The sequence below is a fragment of the Raphanus sativus genome, unplaced genomic scaffold (assembly GCF_000801105.2).
Source record: "Raphanus sativus cultivar WK10039 unplaced genomic scaffold, ASM80110v3 Scaffold0205, whole genome shotgun sequence".
Classification (NCBI taxonomy): Eukaryota; Viridiplantae; Streptophyta; class Magnoliopsida; order Brassicales; family Brassicaceae; genus Raphanus; species Raphanus sativus.
Genome location: NW_026615525.1, coordinates 1 through 19,416, shown reverse-complemented (window position 1 = coordinate 19,416; position 19,416 = coordinate 1). Strand labels below are relative to the sequence as shown.

The 19,416-nt window shown below is 39.4% G+C and overlaps 2 protein-coding genes across 2 annotated transcripts; both read right to left on the bottom strand.

Moving 5' to 3' along the window:
• Window positions 1–2,097: 2,097 nt before the first annotated feature.
• Window positions 2,098–4,831, bottom strand: LOC108822903 (DNA-(apurinic or apyrimidinic site) endonuclease 2). The gene is made up of 9 exons (XM_018596106.2): window positions 4,573–4,831; window positions 4,267–4,485; window positions 4,095–4,180; window positions 3,896–4,011; window positions 3,732–3,812; window positions 3,455–3,658; window positions 3,234–3,385; window positions 2,498–3,135; window positions 2,098–2,417 (listed from the first exon to the last, which is right to left on the bottom strand). Exons 1-9 carry the CDS (start codon window positions 4,790–4,792, stop codon window positions 2,346–2,348), a joined length of 1,788 nt encoding a protein of 595 aa, XP_018451608.2. The 5' UTR covers window positions 4,793–4,831; the 3' UTR covers window positions 2,098–2,345.
• A 311-nt stretch (window positions 4,832–5,142) lies between these two features.
• LOC130501466 (uncharacterized) lies at window positions 5,143–19,162 on the bottom strand (the record flags this gene model as incomplete). The annotated part of the gene is given in 31 exon segments (XM_056996396.1): window positions 5,143–5,451; window positions 5,584–5,793; window positions 5,872–6,423; window positions 6,513–6,791; window positions 6,931–7,359; window positions 7,532–7,915; window positions 7,991–8,281; window positions 8,376–8,636; window positions 8,949–10,247; window positions 10,357–10,774; window positions 10,861–11,273; window positions 11,691–12,032; window positions 12,108–12,365; window positions 12,729–13,379; window positions 13,567–13,788; window positions 13,988–14,209; window positions 14,304–14,453; window positions 14,774–15,155; window positions 15,256–15,478; window positions 15,561–15,819; window positions 15,950–16,285; window positions 16,357–17,101; window positions 17,103–17,193; window positions 17,196–17,326; window positions 17,328–17,341; window positions 17,551–17,691; window positions 17,693–18,298; window positions 18,300–18,584; window positions 18,586–18,743; window positions 18,746–18,785; window positions 19,088–19,162. Coding segments are annotated over 31 exon segments (9,987 nt in total), but the record flags the coding sequence as incomplete, so codon positions are not given.
• Window positions 19,163–19,416: the final 254 nt, after the last annotated feature.

The following is a 19,416-nucleotide window of genomic DNA, read 5'->3' as shown; positions in this document are numbered from 1 at the left end:
TTTATGTCATTGTTAATATTACATGACAAATGCATCATTATATATTTAAAGTTAACATTTTACGTTAAAGCTTAACATTAAAGCTTAACGTTAAATATTTTACGATAAAGCTTAACATAAACATTTTCTGTTAACATACAATAATCTATGTTTGAGTTTTCTACTGCGTTTTTTCTCTTTGTGGATTATCGATTCATGCAACCAATCGTATACTTTAATTTAGTGGTGAGAGATTCATAAATTGGAGAAAAAGCTTTTTGGCGTATCTGAGATTAGTTGTTGATGACGAGTATGAATTGAAGATGAGAAGACTAATATTGGATTGGAGTTGGAAATCAAGTAGGCAATGGTTAAAAGATTCCACAAAAATTGATTCTGTGTTTGAAGAAAAACTTTATGCTTCAGTAAAGGTGGAGAAGAGATCTATTAGAGATGAAAGATTAAAAAAAATGATAGAGATGGAAACGTGGGAGAGAAAGAGATAGAAACTTGGGAAAAAGAGAGAAATATGAAGAATATTTAGGGCAGGGGCAAAACCGTCAAGAGAAACCAAAAATGTACCTGATATGAGAGTTTCTGAGCGCGTAAGGTATTTTGCTAATATTGCACTCGATTTGGTATTTCTAGCCAATTGTCTCTTTAAAAAAAAACTTTTTAAATTTGATTTTGTTTTTAATTAATAAACTGCAAGGTATGCGTGGTAACTTCTTTGAATGAACAAACCTTTCTCACGTGGAATTTTCAGTAAATGCATCACTTTCCAATAAACAAATGTTTTCAAATTGACAATCTCAAAGATCAAATAGGTTTAGGCTACTCTTGTCAAAACCATTACGTTGATATGTCCTTAACGGTACCAACTATGAAAAGAGCTCATCGTCCCATTACAATCCAATTCAGACTGATCTCCCCTTAGCAGCGGCGGATCAAGAATTTTTTTAATCTGTGTCAATATATAACTGAAAACATAACTATTTAAAAAGTTTCATAAAATATAAAGAAGTTATATAAAATAATTTTACGATCCTTCATGTTCTGAAACCTTTTTATCACAGTTTCATTTGTGATTTTTCCAAATATATCCTTTTCGATAAAACAAATCAAATAATCATTCAAAAACTGATTTCTAATCCGATTTCGTCGATTTGTCTTCACGATTTTTATAGCTGAAAAACTTCTCTTCACATTTGCAGTTAAACTTGGTTTTCCCTTTTTTTTTTATTGTAGACATGATTAACTTACGTTGGGTTTCAATTAAAATTAATGAACATTATATAGTTTATCTATTAATATTGGATTATAATTTATGGGGTGTCAAACTAAATTTAATGGAAAAAATACATAGGCTAAATTTTTTTCCACAACTAAAGGTGTTGCAGTTGCACCACCATTCACCTTAATACGTCCGCCACTGCCCCTTAGTCCTCCTCCTCCGTATGCAAATCCGAGTCGATCACGTAGACGCTGAGTATTAACCATATTTCGGTTCTAGAAGATTGTGATCGAGTGAGTTTATCTTAAAAACAAAACTGTCTATACTTCTCTCCAACCACGTGTTTTGCTCATCTTTGATAGGCGGCCACCGAAAATAACTGCTATCAAAATCCAATTGGTGTGTGTGGTTAGTGCCGGTCGATTCAATTGTTTCTCAGATAAAACTTATCCAGATCCTGTGGATCATACTAATCTAATTTTCTCCTTTTCATCAGCTAACCTTAAATGCGAAAGACATTGACAAATACGTCCAAAGGAAGACAAGATGGAAAGAAAACAGATTTTCGATTTTAGAATTTATCAAAAGTAAAAAAAAAAAAAAGGCTATTCAACACTTCTGACGTATTCAAAAGGCAAGCAACGTACAGTTTTTACTTGTATAATCGAAACATTGAATAAAACAAATGGCGAGTGATGTCGAAGATCGACACCACCAAGTCGTGGGTGACACATTCCCTTACATAAGCATTTTTGTGCTTTCTCGTCATCGTCCATTTAAATATCACTCCACAACACATACGTATACGTATTTATGTCAATTAACATTAATACTTTATGATATATATTTCTGCCAAACGTTAGACTATTATACCATAAGAGATATATAACTGCGTTACGAAGCTAAAAAAGCTCAATCACATTTAAAGATGGATACATTGATGGAGACAAGAACGTTGACAGAAGCCAAATCGAGAGCAAATCTACACATTGGTCAACTCAACTCAAGAGACAGATAACATTAACTATACACCGACATCATTGAGGTTCTACAGTGTACCTGAGCCCACTAGATTAAATCCCTCGTTCCTGAAGTACTATATTATTAGTTTACTAACCATTCACATGAACCATCACTTGTCTCGGAATTTGGATGAAGCCCATTTGAAATAACCACAGTTTGCTTCTGCATTAGAGGAAGGTCCCTGCAAAAAGACATGTATAGATATTAGACTACTGTTTTTACTGTTCAGAAAATAACTTAGTTTTGTTTTTGTTTTTTAACCTCAGCTCGAGAGCATACGTAGAATCTGCGTCCAAATGTGGGACCTGGTTTCTTTACAACCCGAGCTACACAAGCTTCTTTGTGTCCTTTGCATAGAGGTATGCTGTTTTGCATTAGGTTCTGTATCCTTTGCCACTCCATTAATGCTGCATCGTTTTTCTGTTTAGCTGATGAACCGCTTTGATCTTGTTCCTGTGATGAAGTAGTAGTAAGTTCATCGTCTTCTTCTTTGCCGGAAACAATCGGTTCTGTGATGCTCTCTCCTTGGGAGGAGCTCTGGCTTGAGGAAACATTTGAAGGAGATTTGGAAGTGAAAAAGGACTTTAGAGAAAGCTGTCGAGAAGAAGATTGGATCCTCCTCACTTTCTTCCTGTTTCCATCTCTAGAGATATCCTCAGCTCTCACAGATGACACACACATTCTATCGCTAAGGTTACTAGTGGAGCCTCCAGATGTGGTGGTTACTCTCACAGTGGATTCTTTCTCCGAAGAGCAAGATTCCTCAGGTGACATACCCGTCAAACTGCAGTTTCTGAGTGGTCCTGTAGAGATCTCTCCACAACTTTGACTTGATGATGAACATGACACCTCAATGGCTTTGGCTTGCTCATTGGCTTGTCTTTTCATTAACACTGACGCTGTTACAGTGAGGAAAAAGAGCGAAGAAGCTGAAATAAGTTGATAACTCTCTCATCAATCCATCACATAGGAATGAATGGACAATAGTTTCTGTTACCAAGAGTTTGCTGAAAACCATAGATCATGGGAAGATATCTTGAAGCTAAAGGCGGTGTGCTGTGTTGGGGGATGTCAGGCAAATCATCAAAACTTGTGAATACAGGTACATGGTCTGATCCCTTTAGTTTCACACCCAATCCACCTTTCCACCTGTAGTATAGTTTCACAGACTAATCTGAAAATCAAACCAAAAAGTGAGATCATGAGTAAACTACTTACCTTGTTGGTATAGTTTCATTCTTAAACCGTTTATACTCGGTTAATATGTCACATTCCTTCACATGACAAGCTAAAAAACTATGGCCCTGCTGATCTCCTTCTTCATGCAAGCATGGTCCAGCAACTAAGATATGATCGATTCTCGAACCGTAATTAAATTGTTCTGCTCCACTACTTGAAGACCAACATGTGAATGCATCTCTCCTGTTAGAAAATACAGATTGAAGCTGAATATGGATAGCTCCCTAAACAAAGCACACAAGATGCTATCACACACCTATCAGGATGTTTAGATCTGAAAACGTCAGAGAAGGAGCCACCACGTTCAACAAGCAGAGATCTAAACCATTTTCTGAACCTGCATTTTTTTTTTAAATTGCCATGTAAATGAAAGACGTACTAGAAAAAGGAGATGATGAGTATCAGCAGTATTAAACATACTCGTTTTTCTCGAAATCAGGGCCAGCTTCACAACGATCCAAAGCAAAAGGAGCAATGTTGAGATCCCCAACAACAAATACCCTTCTTCCTTGACGCAAAAGACATTCCCACCTTCTCTACAAATGAAAACTAACACAAACAATTAACCCCCAAAAAGATCAAAGATTACCTGCATTCAGAGAAACCGAAAAGACTTTACCTCTAAAACATCATAGAAGCGATGCTTAAACTCAATCCTCTCAGCATCATCAGCTACAGCTCGCGGTCCATAGACATTAAAAACAACTAATAGAAACATACACAGTTAACAAAAAGAAGAAGAAGCATTCCATTTCCAGTTAAAGGAAGTAAACAATGAGTAATAAAAATACCAAAGTGGGAGTGATCAGTAATAATGCAACGACCCTCTTGGTCAATCCTAAGAAGCTCTTCTTTGTCATACTCCTCAAGACCTTGAGCAATAACACAAGAAGTATCATTCTTCTTCCCACCTCCGTTTACAAGACCAGTGAATCCTTCTTCAGCAGCAACAGGCAAAGCAGCTTCACAGCTTGAAGTTGCTGACTTTACCCTGCAGAACGTTGCTACACCTGCCAAATTTTTCGTTTAAAAAAAAGAAACTCCAAATTTTTTTTAAACAGAGTGGAATAGTGATTTTGATGAGGGGGTGTCCGTACCAGAGTAACCAGTACGACCTTTCTCGCACGTGCGAGTGCACGAGAAGAAGGATTCGTACCCTTGGGCTATCGTTAAATCCGCTGTCAGTTCTTGCCTCCTCAGCTTCGTTTCCTGGAAGCAGATGATATCGGCGTCCAAGGAATCGAGGAGTTTCAGGAGGGAATCGAACTGAGAAACTCGTTGTCTGAGGCCATTCACGTTGTAACTCAATATCTTCATCCTCCTCTCTTCTTCCTTCAAAGTTCATTCATTTAATTGTATCGTGAGGTTGGACGGTTGAGATCTCATAAATACACAACTCTAAGCATCTACGATTGGTAGAGTGAACGCGTGGATTATTCACTGTAACCGGATGTACAATATTATAGTTGGTGCTAGTAATAGTATTGACCCAACTTGCTACTCTTTATGGATGTGCTGTTAACATGTATACTCAAAAACTAACCCGAGCAAGCGAGTGCTAGTAATAGGTTACCACTCAACAACTCTAAGCTGTTCACGACAACAATCGGAAAAATGATTTGGGAGTCAATAGTAATTAGTTTGCCTTTCATTCCGATTATTGATGATAAAACTATAATATGTAATTACCATTGAAGCTTGGTAAAATCGGTTATTTAAACATAAAAAAATCTAGAAAAAAAAAAGGAAGCCTTGAGACTTTTGAGCACATATTGTTAACTATTTACAGACCTAACCACTTCAAACTCAAATCCTACCCCCCCCAAAATGGTTAATGTTTACTCCAAAAAAGTAAGTTAGAACCAAGGATGCCATGTTGGATCCATCATACATAGGTTGCGAGGCGACAAAGCTGCTTCCACCAATTCATTCACACCTCTTTGCACAGACTGTGAGGGATCAACCGAGTTCTCATCCTGCCAAAACCAAGGAAATATATCATCAGATTCCATCTGTTCAGAAAAAATGATAATACAATAATCCCTCTTTTCGAGTTTTTTTTATAAGATTGTTATCTAAGTGGAGTTGTCAAAAATTATTGATTATACCTCTTCGGAGAAATACTGTGGAGCGATTCCACTGAGTCGCCTTATAACATCGTCTACGTTTGAGTCAACTTTGTGCTTTAGCTCTGCTGAGCTCAAAGTAGCAACTCCTGTAACCGGAGGAATAGGCATTCCTAGAGTCCTTCTCCCAAACCAAGACAGAAGCTCATCGCGGAAGAACATGGCTAACTGATATCGAATATGTTCCTTTTGCTGAAATATATCAAAAGAGAAGAAAGAGGTTAGAGGCCAAATCATCACCTCAAGCTTTGGTAATATATTCTTATTTACCTTGGAGCAGAACACCGCCTGAGATGCGGAACACATGTTTGACATGAGAGGGCCTTCCACACCAAAATGAGAGAAAAATGATTGCATGTTCCTTGTGAGGCGGAAAGGCACGGGCTCATTGAGCTCGAGCATCCCATTGGAGTCATAAGCTGGATGAAAGTCTGTCTGCAATATTTTCCCACTGTCTTTGGCGAATAAAATCTTGTTTGGGGATCTCCCACCGATTTGTAAAATGAAAGACATGAAATTGGAGACAGCTTGCTGGACAGCGAACTGCTTCTTGAAAGCCCAAAGATGGCTTCCGCTCATCGATATCTTGTACATGTACTGAGAGAATATACTGTCACTGACTATGTTCTTTGTGATTTCACTATAAGCCTGTAGCCGAAGATCTCCAATTTCCTCTGGTGATATTTGCCCTGAGATGGCTGGATTCAGTTTCTCCTTGAAGTAGGTAATGGGAAGATCCGACTCTCGACCATTCCTTTCACAGTGATACTCATACACCTCAAGGAAAGTGTTGTACATGAGATCATCCTCAACCATTCGGACCTGAAACTAAAAATTGTTAGCATGCCTAGAGAGATTTACTTACTCATATCACGGACATCCAAAAGGAGAACTAGAGTGAGAGCATATACCTGAGACCACACAGGAATTATGATCGGTGTATGAATTCCTAAATGGCGCTTTCTTGACTCCTTATGCTTATCAAACATTTGGTTCATCACACGGAAAAGCTGCAACATTCGTTCATCACTCCTCGCATTAGGAGTCAATGATGTCTGAACAATGAAATGCTTTTGCGAGCCATCAGATCCAATAAGAGTCAAACGTCTGCAGCTGCTTCCATGCCTTCGTACAATTTGTATGTCTGCTGCAACCCTATCCAACTTTACTGTATGATCAGGTGCTACTTCCTGGGCCATTAAACATCTCATTGGTTTCATTCACAGCGCATAGGGAAAGGAAATAGAATGAAAGGACGAAACTTGTATAATTAATTTACTTCCACTCTAGAGAACGTAAACACAAGACGAGGATAACAATCAATTTTACCTGGTCGGCGAAGTACTGTCCGGGTATTTCCACATCAACAACATTGAAGTCACGCAGCACCTTGCTCTCGTCTTCCAATCTCAACACAGCGGGAAACCTGTCTTCAACATTGCTCTGAAGAATGCTTTTCCACTCTTTCAGTTTTATTGTCAAATCTGCGAGTGTGGCAGAGAAAGAACTACTTTCTGGATCCAGGTCTTGCTCGAAATCCTGTTTGTATTCTCTCACAAATTCAGCATGCTTGGTGACGGCATCTGCAGAAAAGCAAGCTTTGCATACACCGGAGAGTTCTTTCTTGAGCGGTTGGGGAACTTCAGCATTGGTGGCAGTTGGATATTTGTAACATCGATGCAACAAAGCATTCACGACCGCAAGAAGTCTTTCTTCTGGCAAAGTAACAAACCTCGAGCCTATTTCTGTGAGAAGAATCTAAGAGGAAAAAGAATCCATTAGATTATTGAAGTAAAGAAGCAGGGAACGTGTAACTGAATCGAAATCTGAATGAAAGCTACTTGTACCAGACAGTATTTTGTCTTATCCCTTTTCACGATTTTAGTTAATGTTAAAGATGGAAATTTGTAAATCACAAACAAAGTATTACCTCAAGTTCACTGGCCAAGTTGGTATGTTTACTCCTAAGAGTTTCCATAATATCCTTTGCCACATCAAAAGCACCGGCAGCTGAGATTGCCAACGAAGCACTATTCCGTATGGCTGCGTTTTGACTACTCTCAGTAATAGTTGAACTGCTCTCCACAGTAGAACGTTCATTTTCTTGGGAATGTGGGTTACCATTGTCACGGATTCCAAGAGGCCCACTACTTTGAGCACCTTGATGAATTTGAGTTTCTGATGATAAATTACCCACACTAACACCCGGAACATTCTGCTGCATTCTTTGAGCCATAATTACTCTGTTAACTTCAATTTTATTTGCCGCATCGCGACGCTCCAGTAAGTATGTGCGGAGCCAATAATAGAGAGCCTGAGATGAGAAACAGTCTCATACTTTATTGAAATGATAAAAAAAAGTTCAACTAATATAGTAAAGGGAACTTACCTGCGGGAACAATGCAGCAATTTTCAGTAGAACCAATTTACAATGGGGTGCTTCTGTTCGCTGCAGGGAAAGCAGCAGCTGCGGGATCCAAGAAAGCCACACCCAGTGAGGTACTTGGTCCAAGTGTTTATCAAATATCCTACCCGCAGGTTCATTCGTCGTATCGAAACTGAGAAGATAAAGGACACGAGCCATGTGACTTCTGGAATGGGAAACTCCAAATCTTATACCCTGAAGAAAGCAGCTGACAGCATATTCTAGCCAGATTTCATCTCCTGTTTCTTGGTATGCCTGCGAAACGAAAGTAAAATATATTATATAATACGAGAAGAGGGGGAATATTGATAGCTCGAGCAAAGAGACAGCATCTAATCATAAGAAATACCATGTCGGTGTAATTTCCCCAGCTTATCCATCCTTTGGATAAATTCTTGAATATGCTGATTGCATTGGAATATGCAACATTGGCACCTTCAGTGTCATTTAACTTCAAATGAAAATCCCCCTTCAAACGAAATATCTCTGCCTTACTCTTCGCTAGAAAGAACTCCAAATTTGTGCTATTAACTAGATTAAGACCAGTAGCAAGCTCTCCACTCGTTTCCAGATAGGCCTTCGCCTGCTCTTTAATTTTAACAAAGGCTTCCTGCATACACGGATGAGGCGATTTAGACACCTTAAAAAAACGATATTTCAATCCTCAAAAGAAAAAGACGCAGGGAAAGAAAACCGAGTTTATAGGATCACGGGAAACGATAAGGTTGCATACATGCTTCAAATATCACAGTTACAGCTATGCCAGGAAAATAATTAACAAACTACGTAAAGATGAAAAGGCAAGAACTAAAAATAATGTGGAACTACATGTCGAATCAAAAGAGGAGGTTCTTCTAAAGAATTACGCAACTCAATGACCTCTGCCCAAATTATAAAAAGGTTAAAGATATCAGGACTGTACCTGTACTTCCATTTGTGAGTGTCCATACATTTTGTCAAGTATCTGAACACAAACATCAGACAGCCCTTGTTTCCGAGCTATCCTAGCAAGCTTATTAACGTTCCATGCTTTGTCACGGTATCCAAGGTGATGAAGCTGAGTATTTGAAGTTATAAAGTCCTTAAATGCATCAATGACAACGTTATACATTTCATTCCTCCACTGCAGCATATCATACCAGTTAGTCATGTTGTCCCATTCATTTGGAGTCCTCAGTCTCCAAGTCTCAAGAATATCCTTCAGATCTGCATATTGATATCCCTGTCCACCAACAGCAGCATTTCCTGAAACTTTACTCCCATTTGCGATGTCAACATAGATTCTAAAAGATTCTTGCACCTCCACCAGTTGTTGGAATTGCTGCAGTAGAGGCACTCTAGCCTCAAGAGATATTTCAGGTAACTGCCACCACTGGTCCAAGGCAAGATCAACGCCTTTCCCAACTATGCTTTCAGCATCTCCGACACCGTTTGCATTTTTATCATGAAGGGCAAAATAAGCTTGAACCAAACGAAGCTTCGGCGTCTCTTCCACTTGTGCCTTTGGTATTACACAATCCTTTAAGTATGCCCAATCTGGTACTTTCCAAAGACTATCAAGCAAAATTTCATAATTCTCAATGCTTTTTCCAAAATCTACCAGGGCATCCCACTGACCAAGTTGAGTGGCACAATGGAGCCACTGCTCCTCCCACAAGCACATTTCAGCCTTCGGTACTGTGTTATTGTAAGTGCCTTGGGTTGCCTTAATCATTGCCTGATAAAAAAGGCTCTGAGCACGCTCCCAAAAACCATGTTGAACCATTGAAAGCCCAGCTCTAGATTCGGCAGTGATGGACCTATTCTTCCACAATCCAAATCTCCTGTCTTCTTCATTTAACAAACGATAAAGTTCAGCAAGCGACTCGGCACATTTTGAGTCATCCATGAACAGCATAACATGGGTCTCTAGCATAGCCAATGCGAGATGCCAGGCATTGTACGTTTTTCCGATATATTTTATAAGCTCACTAGGCATCCTAGGCTGAGGCTGGCTCAACTGAAGACCTTCTAGAAGTGCTTGCACAACATTTGGCCTCTGACCTTGCTGCTTCTTATGGTAGTCCTTCGAAAGAAGAGAAATCATAGGTTTAGCCAAAGCCCTCTGCTCTTCCTTGCGTAGGGTCGCCCACACAATTGGAAATACTAGCACCCACAAATGATAAGCAACGTTGGCATCTGTGTGAGCCAGCTCCCTTAGAGGGATAACAACATCAGCCACCTATAGCGCAAAAAGAGTACATATAGTTTATTTAGATCAATCCAGCTTCCAAAATGGATAAAAAGGAAAGAACTTAAAATCCAATGAAGTAACTATGGTTTGCAAGCACCTGAAGTTTGCTTGCTTCGCTAAGAAATTGTGCGTGCTTCTGAACTATGCCATCAAACATTGAAGCAACTTCTTCAGATCCCTCCGGTAAAGCAGGTGGTTGGTGGTGTATTTCAGGGTTATCTGATGCCAAAAATAGTCCTATACTGGCAGAATTGGGTGCTAGAATAATTGTCTTCTCCTCGATTAAGATGGCTAGAAGGAGATCAAGACCCTGTTTTAGCCAAAAGACATCACTCATAGCTTCCCAATCTTGGTTTTGAAGAATGTACTGCAACCGTGCGAATAAATTTTTCCGAAGAGACTCGTGGTATAACAAGAAGAACTTCCTTCGCATATCAGGATCCCTTGCCCTTAAACCAAGCATGGAATGTCTTTCAACTTTCAGAAAGATCTCTTGTCGGAGACCCTGCGGATACCTATTAGTGAAACATATGATATCATCCTTCTCATAAGAAACTTTGACATAAAGGTTCAACATAAGACTGGAAAGCAAAAAACTTACTTCTTTGTATCGGCACAAAGTCCATATAAAAGCTGAAGATACGCCTTATCCCACTCCTCCAAAGAAACAGACGAGAAGTGCTGCTTATCAACTTGTGAAAGCTTCTGAAGAAAAGAAATTATATCTTTCTGGTTCAGGAAAGCACCAGAGAACCCAGATGAACCTATCTTTCCAAAACCATCCTCAGTCCACCTCTTTAGCATGTCCAGCACGCAGAGAAGCACGCTAGAGTCAATACCTTTTTCTGAAAGAAATGTGCTCAATATTTGAGTCACGGGTCTTTTGCAATCCGGCAAAAGCATAACCCTTTCATCAATAAGTTCCAAGACCGACTTTATATTAGATATGACTGCCCCAACGTCAGCGGCGTGACGAGAAGAAGTTACTGCAGAATCTGAATCTGTCCGCTGGCTCTGGAAAGGGAGAGTTAAAGGCAACCATAGTAAGCCACAATTAGACAACATGTAATCAAATACCTCGCTACAAGCTTGAAGATAAAGGAAGGGAAATTTACAGGAGCTGGCGAAAGATAAATAAAATAGTATCTTGAATTTGATAGTACATAGGTACCAACCAAAAACATTTCAGCAAATGATATAACGGCAGATGAGTCAGAGCCAAGGTGATGAAAGAGAGGAATATATATAAAAGCTAAAATCTTACAATGCATGGACGAAAGTGCTACATAGTTATTTAGACGCATTAGATATTCCAATAGTCAGTCAATGAGATGAGCACCATGTAAAAATCCAGTTAAGGTCAAATGAGAAAGAAAACAAGCATATAATTTTTTCTCTTACAAAAGTAGCTAGTCGTAAAGAATAACTTACTTGTCTAGGGTGAGCACCCGTTGCCAATCCCAGATCCCGTGACAGACGCTGAAGGATACGCACCAGTACATATGGATCAACAAAGTTTTTCTGTACCTCTGCCAAGGTTTTGAGGATATTAAGTACAAAGCTGATTGAACCGAGAGAGTTATCATCTCCTGAAACTTGTGAAACAGTATGTACATGTTTCGGTATCAGCTCATTGACTTTCTGATACAATAGCTTTATGTCAGGAGGTGTACTAGCTCCATCCTGTGGGAAGGTGATGATGACCATCTTCAACAAATTGCATAACGATTTACCAGCATCCAACATCTTGTGTTTGAAAGACAGCTCAAGAAACTAGTAAAGAAAACAATAGTCAACACGAGGCAAAAAAAAAATATATTAGGGTGCAGCTTACTACAGCAAGTATACCTGTGCTATTTGGCTGATGTTGTTCTTAATGAAAAGATGCGGCTGCTTCTCCAGAACCTTGTTCATGACATCCAAGCCCTGAGAAAGTGCTGTGGACGGATCTGACTGAGACGGTACCATGCTGCCTAACAGCTTTTCTAAATAGTTAAACTTGATGTTCGCATGTGGCCAAACTTCCAAAGCTTGTGAAAGAATATCTAAAGCTTGTTTGTACATAGTGTTGGCCTCCCTGTCCTTAGGCTCAATGACCACAGCTACCTGTTCAGGGATGAGGAAATGAAAGTACAGTTATAAATAGGACTCAATCAATAAAAGAGTACTATAGCTAGAACAATGTCACGTACAACTAACATGTCGAAATTACAGGTCTAGAACTTAACCAGATCCAAGACTTAGAAAACTTATGATCCTCACAACCGCTTATATGATTCTATGCAGAATACAATACTGATTTAGGGACTGCTACTACCAAACGCTATCTCTTTTGATATAAATTTGTTCAGAGAAGAATAGGCTCTGAAATTTCTAAACATCACCCCCCTCCATAAAGAAATAAAAAAAGAATGAGCGAGCAAGTTATAAACACGCTGATTGGTAGATGGTGGGACGTTAAGGCCTTACTCTAATAAGAAAATTGATTATTAGTTCTTCCATAGCAGCATTTGGCTTGAATTCCTCATCAGGCTGGGTAGCAGATCCAGGAGTTTCTATACTGGGCAGTGATGATGCACCATCAGGTGACATAACACACAAAGATTGGATACCACCTTCAATTTTAACTCGTCTAGTTGGGTCTTCAGATATAGAAGATCCATCTGACGGAAGCTTAGAAACAGCTACGGATGAAGAATGTAACCCATCACCAACCTCACTGGTTGCATTGGCATCAATAACCACTTTGATTTCAGTCTGTCTTTGCCTTTCCCAGCTAATAACCAGTCCAGCAAGATCGATTGCGAGCCGCCGATATTCTGCTGTAGTGTTAGATGGTAAACCTAGGCGACTCAAGGAATTCACCATCTGAGGTACAAACTGTGCTCTACAGCTGTAAAACAGATCCGAGTGCCGAACAATGATTTGGAAGATGTGGATCAAATTTGGAATTGAGTGACCCTCCTCCACCAAAATTTTTTTGGTATATCTTATCCAAATAGGCACTCTTGAATCTCCAGACGAAAGCCTTTTAGGCAATGCTGGCATTAGAATATCCAGGGCTTGCTTAACTAGCATCTTATTCTCCGGCTGGTATGTCCTAAGAAGCGCAACAAAAACCTATATCCAATTGACAAAAAAACATTTATATCACTGGATTAGATGGAGGAGCATTGTTAGGCCATGCTTACTTTCAGGTTTATTATGGATCAAATGATATAAACTGATATAAGAAGTTACGTATTTTTCCTCTTTCACCGTTCCACAGAAACAATAAACAAAATTGCAGCAAAAACTGAAATGGTACCTGCAGAATGATTTTGTCCGGAGCCTGATACGCATCCAAGAAGTGGCAAACATTAACAAATGCCCACTGTTTACTGGCACTATCTTCCCGTTTGAGATGATTCCATCCAAACTTGATAAGCTCTTTTCGATGATGAACCAGCTCACCCTGAAGATATTTCAGAAGTAAAGTAGCCAACTGCAAAAGTTCGATCCTCAAAGGTTCGTCATACTCGGCAGAAACCTACAAAATTTGAGATGTGATTAACAACAAAAACCCTAGTGAAATATAAATCAGAAAATCTACAATAAGACCAAGTCAGATATAACAGCTTGGACAGGTTTCCATCATTACCATCAAGAAAATTATACAGCAATTTACCCCACAATAATTTATGTAATATCCGAAAGTTTTAGTTGTTTAGCAGGGAAAAGAACCGTACCTCGTCAGGTGGATCAAGAAGCTTCTCAACAATGGTCTTCACTATGTTAGGGTCAATAACTTCCCAAGTTTGGCCGTTTTGGAAGGCATGTGTAAGCATTGGAAGAATGAGCATTTGCATTGCCTGAACTAGATGATCATGGCCGAGTTGTTTTGAATGAAAAAGGTTTAAAAAATGCAAAACAAGTGCTCTTTTCATGTTGGGCGGATATTCTTCTGCAACCTGATGAAAGGACCCCGTTATTCTACTAGAGCGGGAAAATATGAATATTAAGAATACAGACAAACTTGTAACTAAACATTCTGGAGAAACATACCTCAATTATGTAAAACTCCCTCAAAAAGTCGTAGTCAATACGACTATGGAACAAAAAAATAGAGAGAACATCGAAAAGAATGTCCATTTCAGATTTTTCATATCGTAGATAATTGAGGAAGCACTTGACAAGCCATTTGCTCTCTTTAACCTGCGAGTTGAGTAAATAATACATTTGAGATGGCCAACTTTTCTGAATACATTTAATCTTTTGAAGGAGGATTATTTGGAGGTCGACATCTTAGATGTGTTCATTAGAAATAGTATCGAGTAGTCAAGTAACTAGGAACTCAAGTAACCCGAAAACAAGATCGTACAGATATAAGTCAGCAGGATGCCAGCATAAAAGACGGTAAAGACTGTGATTATGTGACGGTTTCTGATGCCCACATCAGCCTTAGATAAGGAAGAATGTATGCATTTATTTTATAACACATCTATTGCATTAATTATATAGTCAAAAAAAGATACCTGAACTAAATTCAGCTCTTGCTCCTTCTGCAGACGAGCTGTCCTTCCATGTGATTTCCAAAGGAGAGCCAAGGAATCAAAAACAGTACGGTTACTCTGAAGCCAGCTGGGTATCAGTTTTACAATCGTCTTGATAAGATAGAGACCCTGAAAATACGCATCTGATGCTATATCGTATTTTGTTGATGTCTTGTTAGATCTTTCCGACTGCATAGAGACAAGAATTTCATCTCCAGATGGTGCAGTTGAAGCTGCCACACCCAGTATGGCATCACATTTTGGTAAAATTTCAGGAAAGGCACACCGAAGTATCTTATGAGGAGATTTTGCTAGTTCTTCCCTTAATGGTTGGCCAGCTTCAGACCGGATTATATACATAAACCTGAGGTTATAATGAAAAGAAGAAAAGAGTCATTACCCCATGCTCACACTCAAGTTAACATGCAGTGTAAAAAACACTTCTAATGCAATCTTACTTTTACCTTTGGAAATATTTTGGTTCGCTTAATTTGGAAAGAAAATAGTCAACAGCTAGGGTTGCATATCGATTCAAGAACTTGGTAAGTGGGAGGCGGTATGGGCTGTTAATCTCACTGTACACCTGCCCTTGAGGAAGAACTGCTTCTAAGTCAATAGTTAATGTTACAAGCTCATCTAGAAATTTTGATGCAGCAAGTGGAAGTAAGTGGAAGAGCTCGATAATAGCTGCCACAGACAAAAAAACATATATATTCATATAAACTCACATGACCAGACATCTATTTTTATATTTCGAGAACATGGTTACCAGCTGCAATTTTCGGCTCTTCCCCAGTTTTCCATGACTTCTGGGACTGTGCAAGTTTCTCTGGCTCTAACCATTTTTTAAGGTGCTCCAGCAACTTACCTCCTAATGTCACATTGAACCAATTTGATAGAAGTTCGAGAAGACGTGCCAGACCTTGCAGTAAAGGCATATTGAGATTCTTTGTGTGTGCCAAATTAACTAATATAGGTCTGAGACTACTCTGAAGAAGTTCTTTGGGCATTCGTTGTTGATTGATAACCTAAAGCAGAAAACATAATTTCAGAACAGTAAAAGGTTAATAAAAATAGAATCGATTATCCCAGAAAGAAAAGGGCTATTTGGTAAAGGAAATAATTAATGAATTTATCCAAAATCCTATAACTACGAACCTGTCTTAAACCCTCCTTGGCAACGGTCACAATTTCTGGTGCTCGACAGGTTAACGACTTGAAAAACATGGAAATTATCTTTGCACGTAGTTCACTGTGACTTTGAGTTCGAAAGTCAGCCCATGCCATAGTTGTGCACAGAATCTCAATACAAGCTGTTCGAAGTTTGTTCAGTGATGTAAGTACTTTAGGACTCATTAACTTCACAGCCCATACAGCTTCATCAGACTCAGCTATTTGTAACGCTTCTTGCAGGAAGCTAACCAACTCTGGAGTCAATTTTAGAAGGGGGGGCCTCAGTGCTAGACAAAAGTTCAGAGCTGTCACACTTCCAACCTATAAGACATATTGAAGAAGGTCAAAAGAAGTATGGAAAGAGATACAACAACAAAAAAATAACAGACTACCTGTTGATCAATTGTCCTTGATCGAAGTGGGCGCATTATAAGTGGCTGCAGCAAAGGTTGGTATAACGGCTCAAGCAGTTCAGATACCTCACTGCCAGTCCGGCTAGCCAAAAGTGCAAGACAGTTCTGAACATTTTTTCTCACTATGATAGATGCATTAGGATTGAACAGTTCAGTAGCGAGATATTCTACAACACCTTGAAAGCTTTGTCTCCGGGCGTCACTGTTTGCTTCGTCAACATTATTAACCACTCTTAGAATTTGCATAAGAACCTGACATGTCTTTTCTTGCTCTTTCCTAGCATAAACCGGAAGTCTCTTTTGAACATAGAACAGACCGCGTACAATTTTTACTTGGAAGACGCATAATGTTTCAACATTCACTTTACCTAACAATGCACCTAAACCCAATACACCTCCCATTTGTGCTTGCCATGTGCTCCCATAACAGCAATGTAACAACCGAGGCAAAAGTTGTTCAAACACTGGTATTCGCACACTTGGATGGGGTGAATATACAGGATCTGTAGAAGGACTGGAGACAATCATAGAGGCACTGTGACTACCGCTAGCCACTAGCACATCAGCATGTTTGACACGAGCAAGGAACAGCAGAGTTTCAGCAAATATATTTAACGCAGTCAGAGCAGCTTTAGCGTGAAGCCTGTTTTCATCTGCAAGCACATCAACAAGTGCAATCAAAAATATCAAAGGATCCAGCTGTTTTAAGTTAGTAGACCAATTTCTTTGGCCTGGAACTTTCTGAAATCACAGAACTCCCAGGTCGACCAGTAATAGTTGAAGCATACGACGAGGTACAGTCCCCATGCCATAATTCGCAAAATGCCGACATATGTTTACAACAAAGTCATCATCTGCATCGCTGAGATCTGGATCAGAACTAGCAGCAATTATAGTGATTAATAGCATCTTGAAAATTGACTTCTCAGCGATAAACTGTGTCTTTGTTTACCCCTAAATCAGCCTGCAGCAACAAAAAGATTCCTCTTAATAAACAACCATTTTACACCAGCAGTACACAAAATTGAAGGAGACAAATAGGTCACTCGCGGGAGATGACATGAAACAGTCCTAGCTAGTTTTTTCAGGAAGGACATACCCATGGCAACGAAGAAACAAGTACAAAGCCATAACTATAAGGTATTAAAGTCATAAGAGAATACAAAAACCAACCTTCACTTCTGTTGATTCACTCCTACGCCAAGATGACTCAGTAGACGAAAGTAACAAAACTGATAATTGTTTACGCGTCTGATCCTCGTCAATGACACGCCCAGTCAAATGAAGGTGAGACAACAAGCAAACGCGGAGAAAATTTCAGAGCTTGCTTTCTGCAGTAGATTTCTGCAGTTGGGGTTTTCTGCATAATAGCTGCTACAGCAAGATTAATGAATTTGTCCATTGGCACAAGAAATGGAGTGGACGGCTCAAATGTCAGAATTAACCGAAGCCCATACTCTGGATTATCTTTGCATTCTAGTGTAAGTGGTTCTTTGAGAAATCGCCTGTTGCGAACCACCCAATTTCCCACGATTTGTAACGCTTTTTCCACCCAAGGATATGGCACCGGCCTCAAGTGAGACCATAGTGCTAAGATCACCTCAGATATTACATTTGCCATACTTGGCTCCAAAAAGTCAGGATTCAGACTATCCACCCAGAATTCAAGCGTGCGTAACCCCAAGCTCACAAGTTCATCACTTCCTCTCAAACAGAATACAAGAGGCTTCATGAGACGAGGAAGATATGGCAATAAAGAGCTTAAGCGTGCAGGAAGCGTCAAAGAAAGCTTCCATCAAGAGTCTCTCATGTCTTCTGCAGCTGGACCCTCGAGCATTGTTAGAAGCATATTAAGACACGGTAGCAGCATGGGGATTAGATCTCTAAGAAGAAGCTCGAATTTACATCCAGAAAGTCCTCTGGAAAACAGTTCGGAGCAACTGCATATAACCAAGAGGCTTTTCAACTTCAGTCGCATTCTTCATGCAGACTTCCATAATAACAGGCACTTGAGGTTGCAATATGCGTTCAAAATCAGATGGTGCTTTAGAAACAGCACCAAAGAGGCACCGGAACAGATGCAAAACTAATTTAGTTGCAGCAGAATCTGGATTCTTCAGAACACCAAGTTTGCTGCTTACTAGGAAATTAATCAGAACATCTGCGAATGGCTTGTATACTTTGGGAGCTTGCAGAAGCGTAGCAAAAAATTTGAACCAGTTGACTTTTGTCAATCATGCGCTCAAAAAGTTCAGGAATACATAAAGAGAGCATATCCATTAGATCTCGAGGTTCCATAATAGCCAAAATTTGGGAGAAAAGATTTAACATTTCCTTCTCCTCGTCCTTCTCTTTGAAGAGAGCAAGCAATGGACACCATTCTTTAAAACACCACAGGCTTTCCACACCTACTTAAAAGGTAGAGATACTAGAGGTTTATCAGCCATAAACTAATATTTGCCTACATTAAACAATCTGACTTGCAATACCTCATCTTCTCGTCATCCTTTAAAAGCCTGAGTAACTGATGAGTGTGATGCAAGAGTTTGTGGGTGTACTCCCTGAGGTCGGGGTGAATGTGCATGGTTATACTCCATATGATTGTCTTCATTCCTGAACACAAATCAGGAAAAGTCCTTAACATGTTAGAAACATAATCAATATGTTAACTGATCCGCAAAGTGAAACGTCAGAATTCAATACCTATCACCAGCGTCTTGACCAGATTCTTACAATCATTCACTTCTTTGGAATGTTCGGCAGGAGCCTGCAAATTTGAAACTGCCTGCAACCAGCGTAGTTTAAACTAAATACCAGACATCGTCTGTAAAGAAAACAATGCTTTGGGAGAAATAATAACGGCTTAGATTATTATATTTCCGGCTAACTATAATCCAAATTAGAAAGAAAGTAGAGTTCCCTACTTACGAGGATAAAATAATCTGTGGGAACTAGCATGTTTGAATATACACAGTGGAACACAATCTCACGTTGCCTGAAGTTTGGCTACTTGTTAAAAAAAGAAAGTTCATCATAGGA